Source organism: Elephantulus edwardii, unplaced genomic scaffold, assembly GCF_000299155.1.
Source record: "Elephantulus edwardii isolate Elephantulus edwardi_28Jun2011 unplaced genomic scaffold, EleEdw1.0 scaffold00139, whole genome shotgun sequence".
Classification (NCBI taxonomy): Eukaryota; Metazoa; Chordata; class Mammalia; order Macroscelidea; family Macroscelididae; genus Elephantulus; species Elephantulus edwardii.
The window spans coordinates 652,441-672,004 of record NW_006399889.1 but is presented as its reverse complement, the minus strand read 5'-3'; the positions used below and the strand labels follow the sequence as shown (position 1 = coordinate 672,004).

Here is a 19,564-nt window from a genome sequence, read left to right as displayed (position 1 = left end):
TGTGCCCATTTTTCAGTTGGGTTATTTACTTTTATCTTGTTGTGGTGCTTGAGTATTTTATAAATTCTAGATATAAGTCCCTTGAGGACATGTCATTACCAAATATTTTTTCCCAATCTGTGGCTTCCCTTTTTATCCTGTTGGAGAAGTTTTTGGATGTGTATAGGATTTAATTCTTAGAAGGTCTCATTCATCTCTTTTATCCTCTCCTGGTTGTAGATTTTCAGGATACTTGGAAGACTGTTTATGTTGTGGGTTGTGGGTTAGGATTTCTAGAGTTCTTCCAATCTTTTCTTTTCTTTTTTTCAGAGTACAAGTCATTTAATTCCCTTCTACTCAGGAGCTCAGTATATAGATGGCTTCTCTTTTCCCTTTGGATTGACAGTTTTCTCCAGGTTGCTGTTAATGATATGATAAAGCTCAGCATAAAAGTCCTCAGATCCAGCACCTTGGCTCTAAGCTCCCTGTAGACCGCCTCATCTCGCTCATGTGCCAAGTCCTGGTAATCCATCACATGGGTCTCCTTGGAGGCCTTGGCCACTGCATACCCACGTTTTGGAAAGTACTTGGAAATGATAGTCTGGAAGGCTTCCGCTTTGGTCTTGACTGCATTCACTCTCTCCAGCACTTTCTCCTGAATTGCCACACCAAAGTCATTTACATCTTCAATCTTGGGGATCAGATTCTCGATCCACATAAACACTAGAATGCATTTCTCTTTGAGTGTCCAGACTTCTGGCTTAACGATGGCAAGCAGGGCCAGTTTCTTCTCATGTCCAGGGAGAAAGCCACACTTACAGACTTCTTTCTTCTCCTGCTTATCTGTTTCTATCTCAGCATCCTTGGGTGAGGGGTCTGAAATTGGGATGTCTAGTGGAACCCGAAAGGAAGTCGGGTCAGTCACATTGAAGGAGTCCTCTTTTAAGAGTTGATTCAAGTATATGATCTTCTCCTGGAAGAGATTTTATCTGAAGACATCCACCTGTTTGTGGGCCTCCCCACTCAGGCGTACCCCACAAGGCTTGGCCATGCAGAATCTTTGATCTCCAAGCTTTTCTTTAATGAAGTTTATAGTCCTTGGTTTTAGTTCTAGGTCTTTGACCCACTTTGAGTTGGGTTTTGGAGTGACGTGTGGATCTTGCTTGAAGTTTTCTGCAGATAGTTTTCCAGTTTTGCCAGCACCATATGTTTAAAAGGCTGTCATTTCCCCACTTAATTGATTTCATCTCCTTGTCAAAAATCAGTTGACCATAGGTAGATGGGCTGATTTCCGGGTTCTCAATTCTATTCCATTGATCCATGTGTCTGTCATTGTACCAGTACCCCACTGCTTTGACCACCATGGCAGTGTAGTAGGATTTGAAATTGGAGTGTTCACCACAAATTAGCTATGGGACTGTCCCTGGGCAAGTTACCTCTCTGTAAAATGGTATTCTAGCTTCTTGCTAGATATTTCTTTGCTTGCAGTACATTTGAGTAGTATTTTCTGCCTCCTGACAATGATTTGAGGCCCTTTCACTTTGCACATAACAGTTGAACACTATGCTAAGAGTTTCAAAAGTTTAAAACAAAACAGTAGAGTTCAAGAGTTAAAAAAAAAAAAAGCAGCAAAGTTTCCAGGAAAAGAATTTTATTTAGTTTAAACAATCATAGCCACGATTTTTGTTGTCTTTCATATATGTACAGAAAGTAGTAGGTATATTTTATAATTAAGAAAGAAGTACCTTTGTGGTTATGTTGAAATGCTGGACTCTGGCATGCTAGCAAACATTTCTGGAGCGGTATTTGTATAGGTAACAAAATGATGGAAGCAAACTATCATTTAGAATGTATGCTAAAAAAGGAAAAGAATGTATGCTCGAGGGCATTTTGTTTTCTTCACTACAGTAGGGGCAGAAATTAGAAAATTGAAGCATATATCGTAGGAACGCACTACATATGACTTGAATGAGTGAGTTCTGTATATCATGTGCAAGTTATTTTAGGTACTCCATAGATGTTTTCTTTTTAGTAGTCTTATGATTTGGGCCTTATCTCCCTTTTACAGAAAAGGAAACGCATCTTTAAAAAAAAAAGATAATGAGAAGGTCTCTGCAAACCTAAGTTTAACTCCAAAAACTTTCTTTTCATGTTGAGCAGATTATATCTACAGAAACTAGTGATGCAAATTTATACACAGTTACTATTCTGATAATAATACTTTCTTATCATTAATCACATTTATTTAAGGACTTAGATTATGTGGCACTTTGTTGTTGTAGTCTTGAAGATTACTGCTCAGTTACTCTTCTCTGAATCAGAAAGGAATCACAAGTAGATTTGTATGCATTTTCTTTGTGTACAGCTTCTTCCTTTCTATTCTTTTACTTCCCCAAGTGACTTTGAACCAAATATATGTAGTACTTAAGCGGACCTAGAGGTTCTTAAAAGATCTCATCTCGTATTCTAATCTTTGTTACTTGAAAATTTAAAAAAAAACCCTTTTCCCTAACATCTTGTTTGTTCTCTTTTTTTTTATTAAATATATTTTAAAGTGCATTGAGCGGATACAAAAGAATTGTATAAAATAGTAAGATTTAAGACATTCTGTGTAACCTTGAGAGAAAGAGTGGCTGAATGTGGGGCCTCGGGACCACAGTCTTAGAGGACATCATGATCCATTGTCCACAAAGCCATACTGTACAAGGAGAATGTTCCCTGTCCTACTTTGGCTAGTAAGGATCCTAAAAGTTTGTTAATGGCTGTCTTAACATGCATCTGTAACTTTATTTCTCTCTGGATCAAAGAGTGAGAAAACCAGAAGATGTGTGGAAATAATTAGTCCAGAAGACTAAAGGTCTGCGCACACCACGGCTTCTTTTAATCTGAGACCAGAAGAGCTAGACGATGTCTGGATTACTGCTTAGAGACTTAGAAAATGCTTGAGACTATGACCCTTAGCCATCCTTCAAGCCTGGAATGCTTGAGACTATGACCCTTAGCCATCCTTCAAGCCTGGAAGTGAACTCATTTATGGCTCTGTTTTCAGCCCAAATATAGAACATCAACCACTTGAGAAGCATTTGCCTAAGGACAAAGTTCATAAGTGAGAGAGGTAGGATGATTTGGTAGTGTTACATGGTGAGGATTGCAATCAGTGGCATGAAACAAAATACATACCATCTATTAAAGGGAGCTCTAGTGGCTAAGTGGGAAAGGGTTGCATGGTTAGCCCAAAGGCACATGGTTTGAATCAACCAACTGCTCTGCAGGAAAAAGATGGGCAGTCTTCTCCCACGTAGTTAACTGCCTCTGAAAACTCTGAAGGTCAGCTATTAGTTGATTCCAACTGGATAGTGCATTACAACAAACATTGAATGGAGAACTGCTTTGCTATGTAAACTTTCCAAGTCACAAGAAGTAAGAAGTAGAATGGCTTTGAGAACCCAGAGGCAGCCACCAGCTCCTGTCACCATTACACTCTCAGGAACTACCTTGCTGAATTCTGTGGGTTTTAATTCTTTTGTATTTTAAATATTTCTTGCATAGGATTGCATTCTTAAGTTAGTTTTGCATTTTTAGCATATGAAAACAGTCATACTTGCTTGTGTGCTTGCTGTTTGATCTGACATTGGTTTCTGAGTGTCAAGCCTGCTGTGGGATTTTCATCAATGTATCATTTTCTTTACATATTCTAGTTTGTTAGTGGCCTTTGCATTACTACCCTGGACTTCTTCATGCAAAGTTGGTGATAAACATTAGAGGTTAATACTTAGTTTTCACATTATAAAGCATTTTAAAAAATTTTAAATGTCTTTTCTTCATACATACTGTTATTAATTATAGAAAGTTTTAAGAAAGTGGGCAAAGTAGAAAGGAAAAAAAAATTATGCATCATTGTATCATACCAGCAGTATTTGGTGTCTTCTAGGCTTTTTCCCAGGCTTATTTGGTGGTAGATGTGTGTTCTCATGTTTTTATACTACTGATCGTCTTGAGTTGTATATGTATTTAGGGTCTGCTTTCGCTAATATTACTATTTTTGCCGTATTACTATAAAATCTAGTACTCCTAATTTTTGATGGCCAGATAAAATACTTTGGACAATCATTCTGAAATAAAGTTTTCCATAATTGTCTTCATTTTCCTAGTGTAGCTGTAACACAAACCCTAAATGTGTCTTCTTTAAAAAACAGACGTTGGCTTGCTGACAGTTCCAGAGGCTGTAGTACAACCCGGGTCTCTCCTGTGTCATGACTTCTCTCTGGCTGCTCTTGGTTCTTGGCTTGTCAGTGATCTTCACATGGTGTTTGCTTTCCCCTGGTACTTGTGTAGGTGTCTAACCTCTTTTAAAAACCCAGAAGTGGGTAGTTTTAGAATCAGCCCATTCAGATATGATTTCATTAACAGACCATATCTATCTGCAATTAAGATCATCAATTTTGGAGGTTGAAATTATAACACACTTAAAAGGCGACACTATTTTTAGAGATTCAAATTCTAACATATTTAAGGTGACACTGTTCAATCCATAGGGAGCTCTAGTGGCTTGGTGTTAAGGAGCTGTGCAGTCAGCCAAAGACACACTGTTCCTGTCCTCTAGGTGCTTTGTGGGAGAACGAGGCACAGTCTCCTCTCTTGCTATTTACAGCCTCTGAATCCCTCCGAACAATCCATTCTGTGCCAGTTCTGACTCAGCAGCCCATAATAGCATTCACTCCATAAGATTGTTTTCTGTACTCTAAAATTATGATCTGTGTTCTTGGGTAGCCTTATTACTTAAAGTCTGTGGTTTTTAGTGATGTTCTTGGTCACCTCTCTGTCACTTACAAAGTTTAAAAAACCTTGCTGCTCAAATTCTTCAAATTAAGTAGTTTTAACAGGAATAAAGTAATTGGTAATGGTTTTATCATACGGATTCTTTAATTTTTATATTGATTGTTTTAAGACTCCTCACCTTAACATTTTTTGTATTGTTGGGAGGAATATGGACCCTTTTGAAGGAGTATTTTGCCTTATCTATCAATATTACATACTCTTTTTTTTTTTAATCTTTTAGACCCATTTGTAAGAATCCTCCACAACTTTAGTGGCCAGTATGTGAAATGTCATGTACTGAAGCTAATCATTATAGCTAGTCATTGCCCAAGAGGTGAAACACCTAAATGTAAACCACTAAGGGAACGCTTTAGTTATTTACATACATATAGTGGACAGTTAGGATAGAAGGGTCTATTTTTCTAGTAAGCCATATTTTCCCGAATACAATCAAGCGAAAAAAGCAAGAGACGCATGCATCAGTGCACTATGCCACATGTTGTGTGTTCATATATGAACATGGATACATGGGAAAGGTGCTACAATGTAGACCATGACTTTATTCAGTGCCTTTGGATGCGCTCCATCTACCTCACTGCAAGTATTAGTGAACAGCTAGTCCTGTGTTGTCCCTTAGGACCACTGTGGACTAGAAACGTCCATTCTCTTCTGCCTCTCTATTCAGAATACACCAAAGTAAGAGAATGTGGGTCTAAAAGAAGAAAGGTACCCAAAAAATGGATTCACTTAAAGTGCAGCTTTTATGAGATGAAGTCTTAAATTTTTTAAAAAATATATTTTTAGGCAGTCCACTTCTTTTTTTTTCCTTTAAATTTTATAATTTTATTTTAATAATTTTAATGAACATTTACAGAGATTTTGGATTTCCATTCATTAGTTGCTGCACTTCTTCCCCCCGCCCAGCACTCCCCCCGCCAAGTTCATTCCGCTCTTTGAAAAGTAATAGAAAAACTCCCTCCCTGGTACACAATCCCCCCCCACCCCCGAACCCCTCCCACCGACCCAAGTACATTCCACCATGCAATCTTAATTGTGGACTCAGCAATCCACTTCTAAAGTGCCTGATTTTAGATAATCTAAAAAGTACTATTCTAGGATTTTAGGATATTTTTGACAGTTTACCTTTTAGCTTCTCCCTACTCTTTTTTTCCCTGCATTTCCCTTATTAAGAACATATTTCCCCAGTTTTGTCATTTACTAAGAAAGTACTACTGATTGTAGCTGCTTTTAGTTCTAAGGGTTCAATTAAGATAGCATTCAAAATTAATTTATTTCTGATTTATTTTTTTTATATATATATATACTGTTGACCTGATGAATGGGTAAGATCTTATGTAAGAGCTTATGTAGGATTTGAATTGGGAAAAGATTGTGTTCTTTAGATTCTCCATTCATTATTCTAGCTTATAAATGGTTCCCTTGTCCTCTCTTAGCTGCAGGACTCATGCACACATTCAACGCCCACGCAGCCACCGACATCACGGGCTTTGGAATTTTGGGTCACGCACAGAACCTGGCCAAACAACAGAGGAATGAAGTGTCCTTTGTGATTCATAACCTCCCTGTCCTGGCCAAGATGGCAGCTGTGAGCAAGGCCTGTGGAAACATGTTTGGCCTCATGCATGGGACCTGCCCAGAGACATCAGGTACAAGGATCCTGGGTCCAAATCTGAGGACTTAACTAGTGAGGCTAATGGAAAGTTCCATGAGGAAGAAGAAGTCAAGTGCATGAGTATGACCTCACGTTGTGTGAGGTCAGTGTTGATAATCTTGGCCTCTGTAGCACCTAATGTTTCAATTCCATCTAGTGTTATAGGTTACAGTCTGCCATCCTGTGGGGGTTTAAACCTCAGTGTGAAGTTGATGTTTCTGTATTTTCATTTTTGATGTAGGAATATGTTGATATGGTGAAAAAGGAAAAAGAATATGAAAATAAAATAAGTCATTACTCAGATTTTTAGAAGAAACTTGGTATTTGAAATAACCTTTTATACCCTAGAGGATTACATTGAGCAAGCCATAGTTTTCCTTAATAAGAAATGACCAGAATTGTTTTTTTTAAGAATTAAGTAGTATATATTGTCTCCAAGATGCTATTTTTCTTTTCACTTTATTTCTTTTTCTCCTTTTTTCCCCATAGTCTTCTGCTTCATCTTTTAAGTTTCCTTTTTTTGCCCCCTCCCAGATAACCCTGATACCCACCTTCTTTCCTCTGGGACTCAAGTTATTTTAACCTGGTAAAAGAGTCCAGTGGCAATTACCTAAGCTTAGATCTGACATCCAGAAAACTAAGTCCGGTTTAAAAACTAGATACTCAAGTAATTAATGTGCCTAGGATGCCCCAGTAATCAGTTAAAGCTCCTTTGATTATCTTGGTGTCCTGGCCGCATAGCCAGTGTATCGGTCAGCCCCTATAGGATGACTCTTGAGTTTTTAGGACTCTGTTAGGTAGAAGCTGTGCCTCGTTTAGGCTTTATAAAGGATACATCATCCTTTCAATTTTCTGTTTGCTTCTTGTTTCATCCTAGAAATAAGCTTTACAGAGCAGGGACTTCTCTTTGTTTCTTCAGTACTTGGGCTAGAACAGTGCCTTGCACCCACTGGGTTGAGTAAATAGTGAATAAATTAATACTGTCAGCAAATCAAATGTTTCTTTTATCCATAAATGTGGGGCGGGTGTGTTTGTATAAGCAGAATATACCCTTTTTTCTTGGTGTTGTGTTCTTACTACTTAAAAATAAATGAAAAAAAAATAAAATAAATGAAATTTCCTGTCCTAATTACTAAAATAGCAAAGAATGTTTACTTTTCCTTATTTTAACATAATGACAGGTTTAAAAACTAGATTCTCTGAGATAATCTTTCATGAACTTTTAAAAACTATTATCTATGCATATACTTGTTAAAAAGCATTTTTGACAAGATGAAAAGCTAGTGAAAAGATTGAAATGGAATCTTGTTTCTAGGTATTTCCAAAGGGAAAAATAGCCATCCATCACTTAATGTTACTGAGGCCTCAGCTACCTTAATCCTTTAGAGCTTTAAATTATTTAATTGCTTTGCATTTTAGAGTGTGGAATAGGTCGAGGCAAAATGAATTTGCTTCATTGCACATAGAAAAATATGCATGCAATGAGTTCCTTGCATATAGAAAGTTGTTGACTGAACTTGGATGTGTACAGATGTATTTAGGCTAGAAGACAGAGAAATTGCTCAGAGTGTCAGCACTAATGATTATTCTTTTTCCTTTGCCAGGAGGTCTTCTAATCTGTTTACCACGTGAGCAAGCTGCTCGGTTCTGTGCAGAGATAAAGTCCCCCAAATATGGTGAAGGTCACCAAGCATGGATTATTGGGATTGTAGAGAAGGGCAACCGTACTGCCAGAATCATAGACAAACCCCGGATCATTGAAGTTGCACCGCAAGTGGCCACTCAAAACGTGAACCCCACACCTGGTGCCACCTCTTAATCCAGGCAGAAATCGCTATTTGGTTTTCTTTTAAAATAGATCTATTCCTTTATCATCATTTCAATTAAAGACTATAAACAACAAAATTCTCATTGTGTCTACACATCTGGTGACCTTAGGTCAGTTTGTGAGTGGATGCAATTAATAAAATCCATTGCCTTTCTTTCCTGTTACATTAACTGAAGATGCACCTAGTCTTGAGGCAGCTTCTGAGTTGAGAATTATATTGTTATCCAATACTGTTGATTCATTTTGAATCTTTAGACACTTATCTCTTGCCGCATAGGCTCTTTTTAAAGGTGCTTTCACATAGCACAGACATTACCAATAGTAGTGTCAACTAGCAGTTTGTGTCTCTTCATTTTATGTATATTTATCATTATACGTCTCCTGTTTTTTTTTTTTTTAAAAAAATGTCTTGAATGGTATTCTGGAAAGACAGAATTGATGAATGACATAATGGCTATCACAGTGGTAGGAGGATTGCATGATTTCTTTGAGACTTTGATTTGTGAAGCCCAGAATTGATCATTCAAGGCATCTCGTTGACCCAGGACATTACCCAATAGTGCATTCAGTTCGACAAGGCAAGTGCTTCACTCTGCATGGAAAGCACTTTGAAAACAAAAAAGAAATTGTATTTCTTTTTTTTTTTTTATAGCCTCCTGATATTTACGGTAGTATCAGTAACTGTTTTCTTTATTGATATCAGAAAAAGGATACTTTTTGCAATGTAATTAGATGTTCTATAGTACAAGGAATTGCCTCCCTAACGGGACTTCGTGTATAATATTCATTTACAATTCAATATATAATTAACTGCGCAAATAATTTTTAAATATAATCAATAATAAAGACTGTTCTGTGGATGCTAGTGTTTAATACATTTTATATTTTGTATAGTGATTTCAGGCCTTTTGTTTTCTTTAAATCAGCAGCTATTTAGCCTCATTTTTAGCATTACTTTGTCTTTGCACCCGTACTTTTCTGTGCACGCTTTTTGTGATCTGTGTTAAAAATCTGCATTGCCAGGATTGTAGCTCCAACTTGATATTCAAATAAATATTTAATTTTTTTTATTGCTCTTGTATAATCAGATGCCCCATTTAGTATTATTTTAGAAGTGTTGGGGAGGGTTTTGCCTAAAAGTACAATTTATTGGGGAAAGCTAGATTTTAGTTTTATAACACTTTTCAGTCTTTCATGGGACCTATATTTTCTTGAATTAAATTTTGTAGTTCTAGAACAAATAGGCAATCGAAAACGGTGTTTATCTGTGTTAGTTAAAACAGAGGCTTCCTTATATTTTCACCTACTACGCATTTAGGGGAGAGTCCTGTTATTAAGCACAAATGCACTGACTCCTCAAGTGTCTGTCTGCAAAAGAGAAAAGCACCACATTTCCAAGTTTCTGAATGCTTCTTGCTCACAGGCACCAAAGCCTTGTCAACTGCTCAACTTATTGCCAAAGGAAACCAGCACTGGGAAGATGAAGCTCCTGGAAGAGGCTTTAATGCGGATGGCGCTCCTTCAAGAATGAATGGGCAGCCTCTGTGCCTGAGTAACTGCAACGCAAGCCATAAGTACATTGGAGGCTGCTACCGAACTGAAATGAATTGGACATTTTATAGGAGTTGATACAGATGTTGGTCCTCAAAACTATCTGCATACCAGTGGTCTGCAAAATAAAATGTGTTGGAAACCTCTGAGTAAGATAAACATACTGTTGAGCTTTTGGTTTTTTTTCTCTCTTCAGTACATTCAAAAGATTGTAATGATCGCTTAGTCTGAACTAATTTTAATGTAGACTGTGGCCTGAAAACTGATGGTAGCAGGCCTCCTGAGAAGAAGAAAGCACTAAAGGGTATGCATTTGCACTCGTGTGAAGACTTATTATTAGTAACAAGGAAGTATTGGGTACTTAGTAGTTATTAGTTGCCTTCAAATGAGTTTTATTTCATAGTGACTCTGTCCCACAGAGGGTTTTCAAGCCTATGATCTTCAGGGCTGACCACCTGCCCTATGTCCTTCAGTGCCTCTAAGTAGGTGCAGACCACCAACATTTTTGCAATAGTGCTTAACTATATGCACCTTGCAGGGTCCCAGGGGTCTGTGGACTTCATCCCAAGAGGAAGATCTTGTCTTTAAGGCCGTTGTTCTTAGGAGAATGTCCACCTTTGTTAGAATTACAAAAGATAGCTCCTGGAGTCCCAACATAGCACTACAGAAAGCATTTCTAGACAGATAGGTATGGTACCAAGCAGTCATCTTAAAATAAGTACTCTGGTTTTGGCTACTGAAAGTTGGAGACGCTTTGATCTGAAAGAATATTGCCGAGGGCTGCGAGAGGAAAAGGAATGAGAATTTTATTTTTTAAAAAAAAACTTGTCTATTTTGATTTCCACATCAGGATTTACCCAGGGAAAGGAGGTGGGGGACAGGAAAAAGGAAATAGCATATCTTGAAAGTAGCTGGAAGAGTGAATTGTTTATATGCAAATTCCATGCACATGCTTTTGCAGACACAGTGACTTTATTTTCCTCTGAGTGTTAGTGCATTATATGCATGTGCATGTTATTTAAATGGACATTATATGTAAAAAAGAATTTTAGTTCATGGCCAAATCTCTGCAGAATAATTTAAAATTCCATGAACAACAAATGAGTGATTCTGTGACTTCTTTGTAGCACTATAAAACTTAACATTTAGAAATGTGCATCATAGTTGACCACTTTTATTTTCTTTGATCCCTACCCTACAATGTAGTTGCATCCAGAATACAATGTTTGGATGCATTAGAATCAATCATTGCACCCTTAAAAGGTTGCACTTTGTTAAGTTAGAATTGGTTCTTTTTTCTCGGTCAACAGGGATTCCTTGCTAAGGAAAATCATTCTTTCCTTTGCTTGTTATTTGCATATGTTGAAGAATTTATTGTGTCTAAGAAAAAAGAAAGTGAAATGTTGCATGAGCAATATGTGCTTTTTCTTTAAGAATTTTAAAGTTGGATATTCAGATTCTACACGCCTTATAAATAAATGAACGTGTTTTGATATTTTTCTGATGAACCAGCAATTTTTAGAAGAGCTACATCTGAGTTCAAAAGTTTGCCACTCTCTATGGAGAGATAGGCTATCTGCACTGTACTATTTATTTGTAGAGTAGAACATAGTTACTGATGGACTGCATACATAACTGTCCCATATATCTTTGCAGCCTTGGCGTTTTTCATACCACCCCACCTCTGTATTCTCGATTAGGCAGTGTTTGCATAGACAACATAATTTACTCCCAGTCTTCAGTAGAATCTTCTGACGTGAGCCATATAGTCATGAAACATGTCAGTGTCTACGAAGTCCTGTAACAAAGCAAGAGAACATGACTAACTATACTTACATAACTGAATGGTGATGGGCACGAATGAAAGGCCACCTCCAGAAAATATTTGACAGAATACCCTAGATGTCTAGACATACTTGCAAATTAGATGCCAAATGTTTTGGTTCAGTTGAACTCAGGGAAGTGCATCTTGGAACTGTTCTCTGTCATTAGGTGCCATCAAATGACCCTGACTTGTGGCTATCCTAGAAATATTTCTATATTCCTCTATTTCCCAGTTCTTATGCCTGATAACTCACTCTGCTACCACACTTTGGCTGTCTTTGTTGGGCCTTTTATCCTTCCTATCTTGTTGCCTTCCCAGGAAAGGTTATGTGCTTGGGTGTTTCAGGTAATAAATGTCACATAACTTCATGGGAAGACACACAGAATTCCTTATTTTAGTGACCTCATTAGAAAACTCAACTCCTTACACTTTAAAAAAAATCACATTCACAATAGACATTTGTGGGACTTAAAAATAGATTGCTACAGTGACTAACAATGAGCTCAAGCGTGTCAGAGATTATGGCAGTGCAGAAAAGGACAAGGTTCCCGTCTGCTCTGGATCGCTGCACATTGCATTTGAGTCAACTGCACCTGACGATAGAATGCCACGTTGATATTATCACTGTATTTTTCTTTTGTTCTTAAGCAGAGTTGTATAAAATTGGGTGTTGAGAGCATAGCCCTTACTTGGTTTCTTTTGAAAAGTAAAATTACAATAAATAAACCCTTTTTTAAAGTAAAAAAATAGACTTTCTAGTAAACTAAGATTCTGGTGTGGAATAATATAAAAAAATTATCAAAGATGGTTATGCAACATGAATGTAAATCATTGTCACTGAATTATATGTATAGAAATTGTTGAGTTAGTAAATGTTTTGTTGTGTATTTTCACCACAATAAAAGCAAATGAAAACTCCTAAGAAATGCTTTCTTAGAAATAGAAAGAGCTTTGTAAGCCTCACTCCAATCACAATATTGTAAAAAGAAGACTAACGAGAAGGTAACATATATTCAAATGTTACACTAAGTTAAACTAAACAATTTAAAAAATTTAAACTGTCACCCACTTTTTGCCAGTCAAGTCAAGCTAATATGTGCTGGCTTTAAAAACTTTGGAGGACAAACTCCAGTTGACCTCCCCAGTTTTCTAATTTTGTGTGTGTGTGTACCGTCAAATCAGATCTGAGTGGTACAGGAGGAGATTGTTCCTCCTTCTCCAGCAGAGCATCTGGTGGATTCAAACCATTCACCTCTGGGATTGCAGTGCAACTTCTTGGCACTAGGCCATCAGAGCTCACCCAGTTTCCTATTTTTAAAAATACAAACATAAAAGAAAACTTGGAAAAAATAGAAACTCTTAGAAATGTTAAAAAATTGTTTCTGTTTTGCTACATGTTATGAATGGTAGAGTCTGAGCCAAGATTTAAAATGGAACTGCTGGTCTTCCCCTGTTTAGGTAGGACCAGTTAGGTGGACTGTAAGCTTCCACTGGGTGTCCATACAACAAGCTGAGCTGAAAAGTAGAAAACTCCAGCTATTTTACACCTTTCAGACTGTGACTAATATTTTAACATTGACTGACCATCTTTCTGGCACAGTGACTGTATTCCCTCCATCTTTTGATGCTTTCTCGACCATTCAGTATATTGCCCATAGTATCTTTCAATAGTGCAACATAAATTTTTTCAGTTCTCTCAGTTTGAGAACTGCAGAGCGAGTTCTTCCCTTTTTATTCTCTTAATTCCAGCTCTACGCACATTCTATTACAATATTTTGCTTTGTCCTCCAAATCTGTCCTTTGAAATCTGTTCAACTTTTTTACTTTGTCATGTTTTCCTTTTGTTTTGGCTTTTCAATGCTACTGTGTGATTTTTAGAGCTTTTCTGACGACATCCATTTCTATTATTTTTTCTTCTCTGTTTCTGTAATGACCTTTGCTTTTATAATGGATGATGCCTTACACAACTCATCTGGTCTTCAGTCATTGTTCAGTGCCTCACACCTATTCCTAAGATGATCTTGAAATTCTGATGGAGAGACTACATAGGATCACTACCAAAAATAACTCGCTGACCGTGAGAAGTCTCAGGAAGTATCTTATGAACAGGAGCCAAGGGTAATGAAGGAGGAAGTGGAAGCTGCATTGAAGGCATTGGCAAAAAATAAGGGATACCAATTGACTTGTTTCAATTAACTGATGTAGACTTGGATGCACTCACCAGTCTGTATCAGGAAATTTGGAGGACAGTTGTCTGGCCAACCAATTGGAAGAGGTCTGTATTTGTTCCCATTGACAAGAAAGGTGATCCAACCGAGTGTGGAAATTATTGAACAATATAAATAATAGGCAAGCAAAATACTGCTGAAGATCATTCAAGAAAGGCTAGAAGAATGCATAGAGAGGGAAGTTCCAGAAGTTCAAGCAGAATTTAGAAGAGGTCATGATGCAAGGGATATCACTGCTGATGTCAGATGGATTCTGGCATATAATAAGGAATACTAGATTAATGTCTAGTTGTACCTTTTTAACTTTGCAAAGGCATTGGACTGAATCATAACAAGTTGTGGCTGACATTGAGAAGAATGAGTCCTAGAGCACTTAATTGTGCTCATGTGGAACCTATAACTGGACAAAGAGGCTGTTGTGCAAACAGAGCAGGGGAACGCTACATAGTTTAAAATTGAAAGTGGGCTGTGTATGAAGAGGAATGTGGTATCAGGATTGGAGGGATATGAATGACCTTCATTATGTAGATGACCCAACCTTGTTTGCTGAAACTGAGGAGAGCTTGAAGCACTTGTTGAAGAAAATCAAGGAATGCAGCCTTTAGTATGGATTGCGTCTCAATGTCAAGAAAACAAAGATAACTTACCACTGGACCAATACGCAGTGTCATGATGGATGGAGAGGAGATTGAAACTCAGCAGCTTCATCTTTCTTGGAGTCACAATTGACACTCTTGATACCATCAGTCAGGAAATAAGGAGATGTGTGATACTGGGTAAGTCTGCAGTTAGGGACCTCTTCAAATTATTGAGGAGTAATAATGTCACTTTGAGGACTAAGGTGTATCTGATTCAGGCCATAGTCTTTCTGATCACTTGTTATGCATCTAAGAGCTAGACAATGAATAAGGGTGACAGAAGAAGAATTGATGCCTTTGAGCTGTGGTATTGGAGAGGAGCAATGAACATCCTGTGGGTGGCCAAGAGAACAAACAGGTCTTGGAGAGGATGCAGTCGGAGAGCTCTTTGGAGACAAGAACAATGAGGCTTCGCCTCACATACTTTAGGCATGTTGCTAGCAGGGGCTATTATTCTTTGGAGAGGCACATGATGTTGGGAAGAGTGGAGGCTCTGTGAAGGCGAGGAAGACCCTCAACCAGGTGGACTGACAAGGTGACTGTTGGAATAGGTTCTTGTGTGTCAGGAACTGTGAGGATGGTGCAGAACAGAACAGTTCAGATCTTTTGTTCATAGGGTCACTATGAATCATACTTGACAGCATCTAACAACAAAACCACAGCCATTTTCTTACTGCATCCTGTCCGCCTAACTTTCTGAGGCGGAAAGAATGACTTGTCCAGAATTTTACCTTTTTAAAAAGTAATCCTAGGGAGCTCTGGTGGCCTAGTAGCAAGAAGCTGCACTGCAGCCCCATAGGCACCAGGTTCTAATCCACCATATGCTCTATTACAGGAGGTCCTGTTTAAAACAGTGGTTTAAGGCCTAATGATATCCACAGGGAGAGGAAAGGAGAAAAACATGGCTGGCTGGATTTTCCAAAGAACTTACCCCCCATAATGACATATAGAAACGTCCATGACACAACATTGAGTTTACAAAAGTATTTTTTGTAGTACAATCCTAATTTTATAATTTTTAAACTGCATATAATAGGTACTCATATATATACACACATGCACGTTCAAGAGGAGGTCATGTTTGGGAAAATGCCAGGAGATGAGGCCAGCCCTGGATTTGGCAAATAAGAGTCTTCTACCTTGTTTGGATTGTTGTTGTTGTTGTTATGTGCCGTCGAGTCGTTTGTGACTCATAGCGACCCTATGCACAACAGTCCTGCTCTATCCTGCGCCAACCGCACCGCCTCTGACACACCCATCCCGATTAGCCCAGTCACCGAGTCAGCCCATCTCATCGAGGGTCTTCCCCTCCTGCGCCGTCCCTCCACCCTCCCAAGCATGATGTCCCTCTCCAAGGACCCGTCCCTCCTGGCAACATGTCCAAAGTATGTCAGACGAAGCCCCAGAATCCTTGCCTCTAAGGAGTAGCTTGGTTTAATCCTCTCCAAGATGAATCTGTTTGTTTTCCTGGCAGTCCATGGTACATTCAGTAAACATATTTTTAAAAATCACAAAGAACATCTATACACATGGACAAAGAACATCTATAAACATGGACTTCACTGGATGGCCTGAACAGAAACCAGATTGACTAGCTCAGTGGAAAGGATCGCTGGAGAAGCTGAATATCAACAGTAAAAATCAGGCTAGGTGCTGACCTTGGAACAGGTCCTTTGCAAGTTCAAGTTGAAGTTGAATGAAATTAAAGGAAATCCACAAAAACCAAACTACAACCTTGAGTCTCTCACCTGAATTTGAAAATCGTCTCAAGAACAGGTTTGAGTCATTAATCCAAGACCAGATGATTTGTGGGATGACATTAAAGATATCACTCCCAGAGTAAAAGGTCATTTCAAAGAAGAGAAAGACAAAAATGGATGTCAGAAGAGATTGTAAATTGCACTAAAGTGTCAAGAAGCAAAAAGAAAGGGAAAAGATACTCAAGTGAAAGATGAACGGAAGATTTCAAAAAGCTTGAGAAGAAAAGCAAGGTGTTATAATGGAATGTACAAAAGAGCTAGAGTTGGAGAATAAAAAAGGAAGAACTTGTTTGGCATTTCTCAAACTTAAAGAACTGAAAGATTCAAAGCTCTAATTGCAATACTCAGAGACACTATGGGAAAAATCTTGAACAATACAGGAAGCACCAAAAGAAGGTGGAGGGAATACATGGACTCATTGTACATAAAAGAACTGGTTGACATGGAAATATTTCAGGAAGTTGGTATGTGCTATCAAGTCAACTACAACTCATATGAAGCCTATGAACAATAGCTCTGAATCTTGCCCTGTCCTGAGCCAATCTCTCCATCTCTGACATATGTGACTCCATTGCCACAGTCACTGGCAATTCCTCTTATCTAGGGGTTTTCTCTGCTGCACTGCCTCTCACTCTTCCAAACATGATGTCCCTCTCCAAAGACTGGATGCTCCTGACAACATGCCTAAAGTATGTGAGATGGAGCTTCAAAATCCTTGCCTCTGAGGATCAACCGGTTTTATCCTCTCCAGGACAGATCTTTTCATTCTCTTTACTACACTTCTCCAGCACCACAAGTCAAAGACATCAATTCTTCTGTTATCTTTAGTCATTGTTCAGCTGCATAACAAGCAATTGAGAATTGCCTGGATCAGGTGCACCTTAGTGTCTAGACTAAAAAAGCACTGGTAAAAATTAAGTCCTTAGATATTGATGGGATACCAACTGACATATTCTAAATAACAGATACAACCCAGGATGTGTTCCTCAGTCCGTGCCAGGAAATTTGGAGGACAGCTGCCTCACCAACTAACTGGAAAAGATCCTTATGGGAATAACCCATTCCCAAGAAAGGGAATTCAACAATCCAACAGAATTCAATAATTCTGAATTCAATAATTCAAAAGAATGTTGAAATTATTGAACACTGTTAATATTACACACAAGCAAAATATTGTTGAATATCATCCAAAATCTATTAGAACAAGTACATTGACAGAAAACTGCCAGAAATTCAAGCAGGGTTTAGAAGAGGTCATTGCACCAGGAATGTTATTTCTGATGTCAGATGGATCTCAGCTGAAAGCATGAATGTCTACTTGTGTATTATTGCCTATACAAAGATATTTGTGTGGATCTTAATAAATTACGGTAACCTTGAGAAGAATGGAACATCAGAATCCTCAATGTGCTTATATGAAATCTATACCTTGACCAAGGTGATGGTATCTGAACAAAGCAAAGGAATGGTTTAAAATCAGGAAAGGTATGTGTCAGGGCTATATCCTCCTTCCACACTTATTCCATCTGTACGCAGAGCAAATCATTTGAAAAGCTGGACTTTATGAACAGGATTGGAGGAAGGCTTATCAACAACTTACATTATGCTGATGACACAACCTTGCTTACTGAAAGTGAGGAGGACCTGGAGTACTTGCAAAGGACCAAAGACTGCAATTTTCAATATTGAGATGTAATTCCAATATCAAGGGGAGGGGATCCTCACCACTGGGCCAACAGGCAACATCATAATAGATGTTGAAAAGATTTAAATGATCAATTATTTAATTTTGTTCAGATCCGCAGTCATCACATGTGGTATCAAAAGTCAGGAGATCAGGAGATGTATAGCATTGGGAAAGTCAGCTGTCAGGGATCTCTCCAAACTTCTGAAGAGCAATGATGTCAGTCTGAGGACTAAGTTGTACCTGATTCAGGCCACAGTCTTTCCAACATCTGAGCATCTGAGAAGTATACAGTGAATAAGGATGACAAGAAAAGAATCAATGCATTTGATATGGTGATGTTGGAGAAGAGTGCTGAATATCCCATGGGCTGCCAGAAAAATAAACAGATATGTCTTGGAGAAAATGCAACTGGAATGTTATTTGGAGGCAAAGTTGATGAAGCTTTGCCTCATATATTTTAAACATGTTGTTAAGAGAGGTTGTTGTTTGGAAAAGGACATCATCCTTGGAAAGGTGGAGGGTCAGCAAAGAAAAGGAAGACTCTCAATGTGATGGATCGATGCAGTGTTTGTGTCGCTGTATTGGGGATGATGAGGATGGCTCAGGATAGGACAGAGTTTAATTCTGTTCTTCGTGGGGTTCCTATGAGTGTATTTGACTCGATAGCACAAAGAAACATCAACATCTCTGTTGGAATGAAAAGAATATGTTTTACTGAGGACTAGCAACTGGAATTGAGCAGCTCTGGTGACCTAGTGGTAAGAAGCTGCCGCACAATCCTAAAGGCACATGGTGCGGGAGGATGGGCATTCTCCTCCTGTGTGAAAACCGGCTGGGGGGTCAGCTGTGATGACACACAACAAGTGAAAGAACAGAATGCTCCAGAGTTTTGAATAAGGGCCCGATTTTTATACACAAGGTTCAGTTTACTGACAACACACATTTGAAAAAGCATATCTTTCTTTGCCGTGGTTAATTTCTGGCAGACATTTCCTGATTTGCACAAGAGATTTTTGAGAACACTTTCATTACATGTTCCTGGAATGTTCTTTGTATGTATTTCCTAGAATGGTACTTTTCCTTCCTCTCATTCCAGTTTGCTCCAGAGTAGATCTGTTAACCCTTTTAAAAAATAAAAAATCTGTTACAAACACCTCTAACATATATGTTGAATTTTGTAGTGATTTTTTTCAGTGAGGGAAGACACATGCATGATTTTTTATTTCTCTACAATGCATGAACGTAGAGAGAGAGATTTGCTGGCCCAGTGGACAGAAGGCAATGCTACAAAGTTGAAGGTAAGTGACTTTTAATCGGCGGCCCTCGGGCCTGTCTTTCATTGTTTTTGTTCAGACATTCCTCTAGGTCGTATAGCCCTGGTGTACAAGTTGCCATACAGCAGTCACTTGTGGTTGCTGTGAGGCTGAACATTGTGATACTCATGTGTCAAATGTGTTAATGGTTGGCTACCCAATGTGGACAGAGAGTGGGGTGGAGCTCCCCGATTAAAACAAGCTTGGAAGGAGGAGTGGCATCCAATTCCATAATAGCTTGCCTCCGGAAACCCTATGAACCTGG

At 38.4% G+C, this 19,564-nt stretch overlaps 1 protein-coding gene and 1 pseudogene across 3 annotated transcripts in view; one reads left to right on the top strand and one right to left on the bottom strand.

Annotated features, from left to right (window-relative positions):
- SEPHS1 (selenophosphate synthetase 1) overlaps nt 1-9,995 on the top strand; it is a 29,311-nt gene extending 19,316 nt beyond the window's left edge. The window contains exons 7-8 of one of the 3 annotated variants that reach the window (XM_006894274.1): nt 6,252-6,464; nt 8,074-9,995. In XM_006894274.1, the coding sequence (XP_006894336.1) occupies nt 6,252-6,464; nt 8,074-8,288 (428 nt within the window). In that variant the 3' untranslated portion in view covers nt 8,289-9,995. The remainder of the gene's footprint in view (nt 1-6,251; nt 6,465-8,073) is intronic. The other 2 variants (XM_006894273.1, XM_006894275.1) reach the window with 2 other exon arrangements.
- On the bottom strand, nt 345-1,030 carry LOC102876372 (annotated as a pseudogene).
- Nucleotides 9,996-19,564: the final 9,569 nt, after the last annotated feature.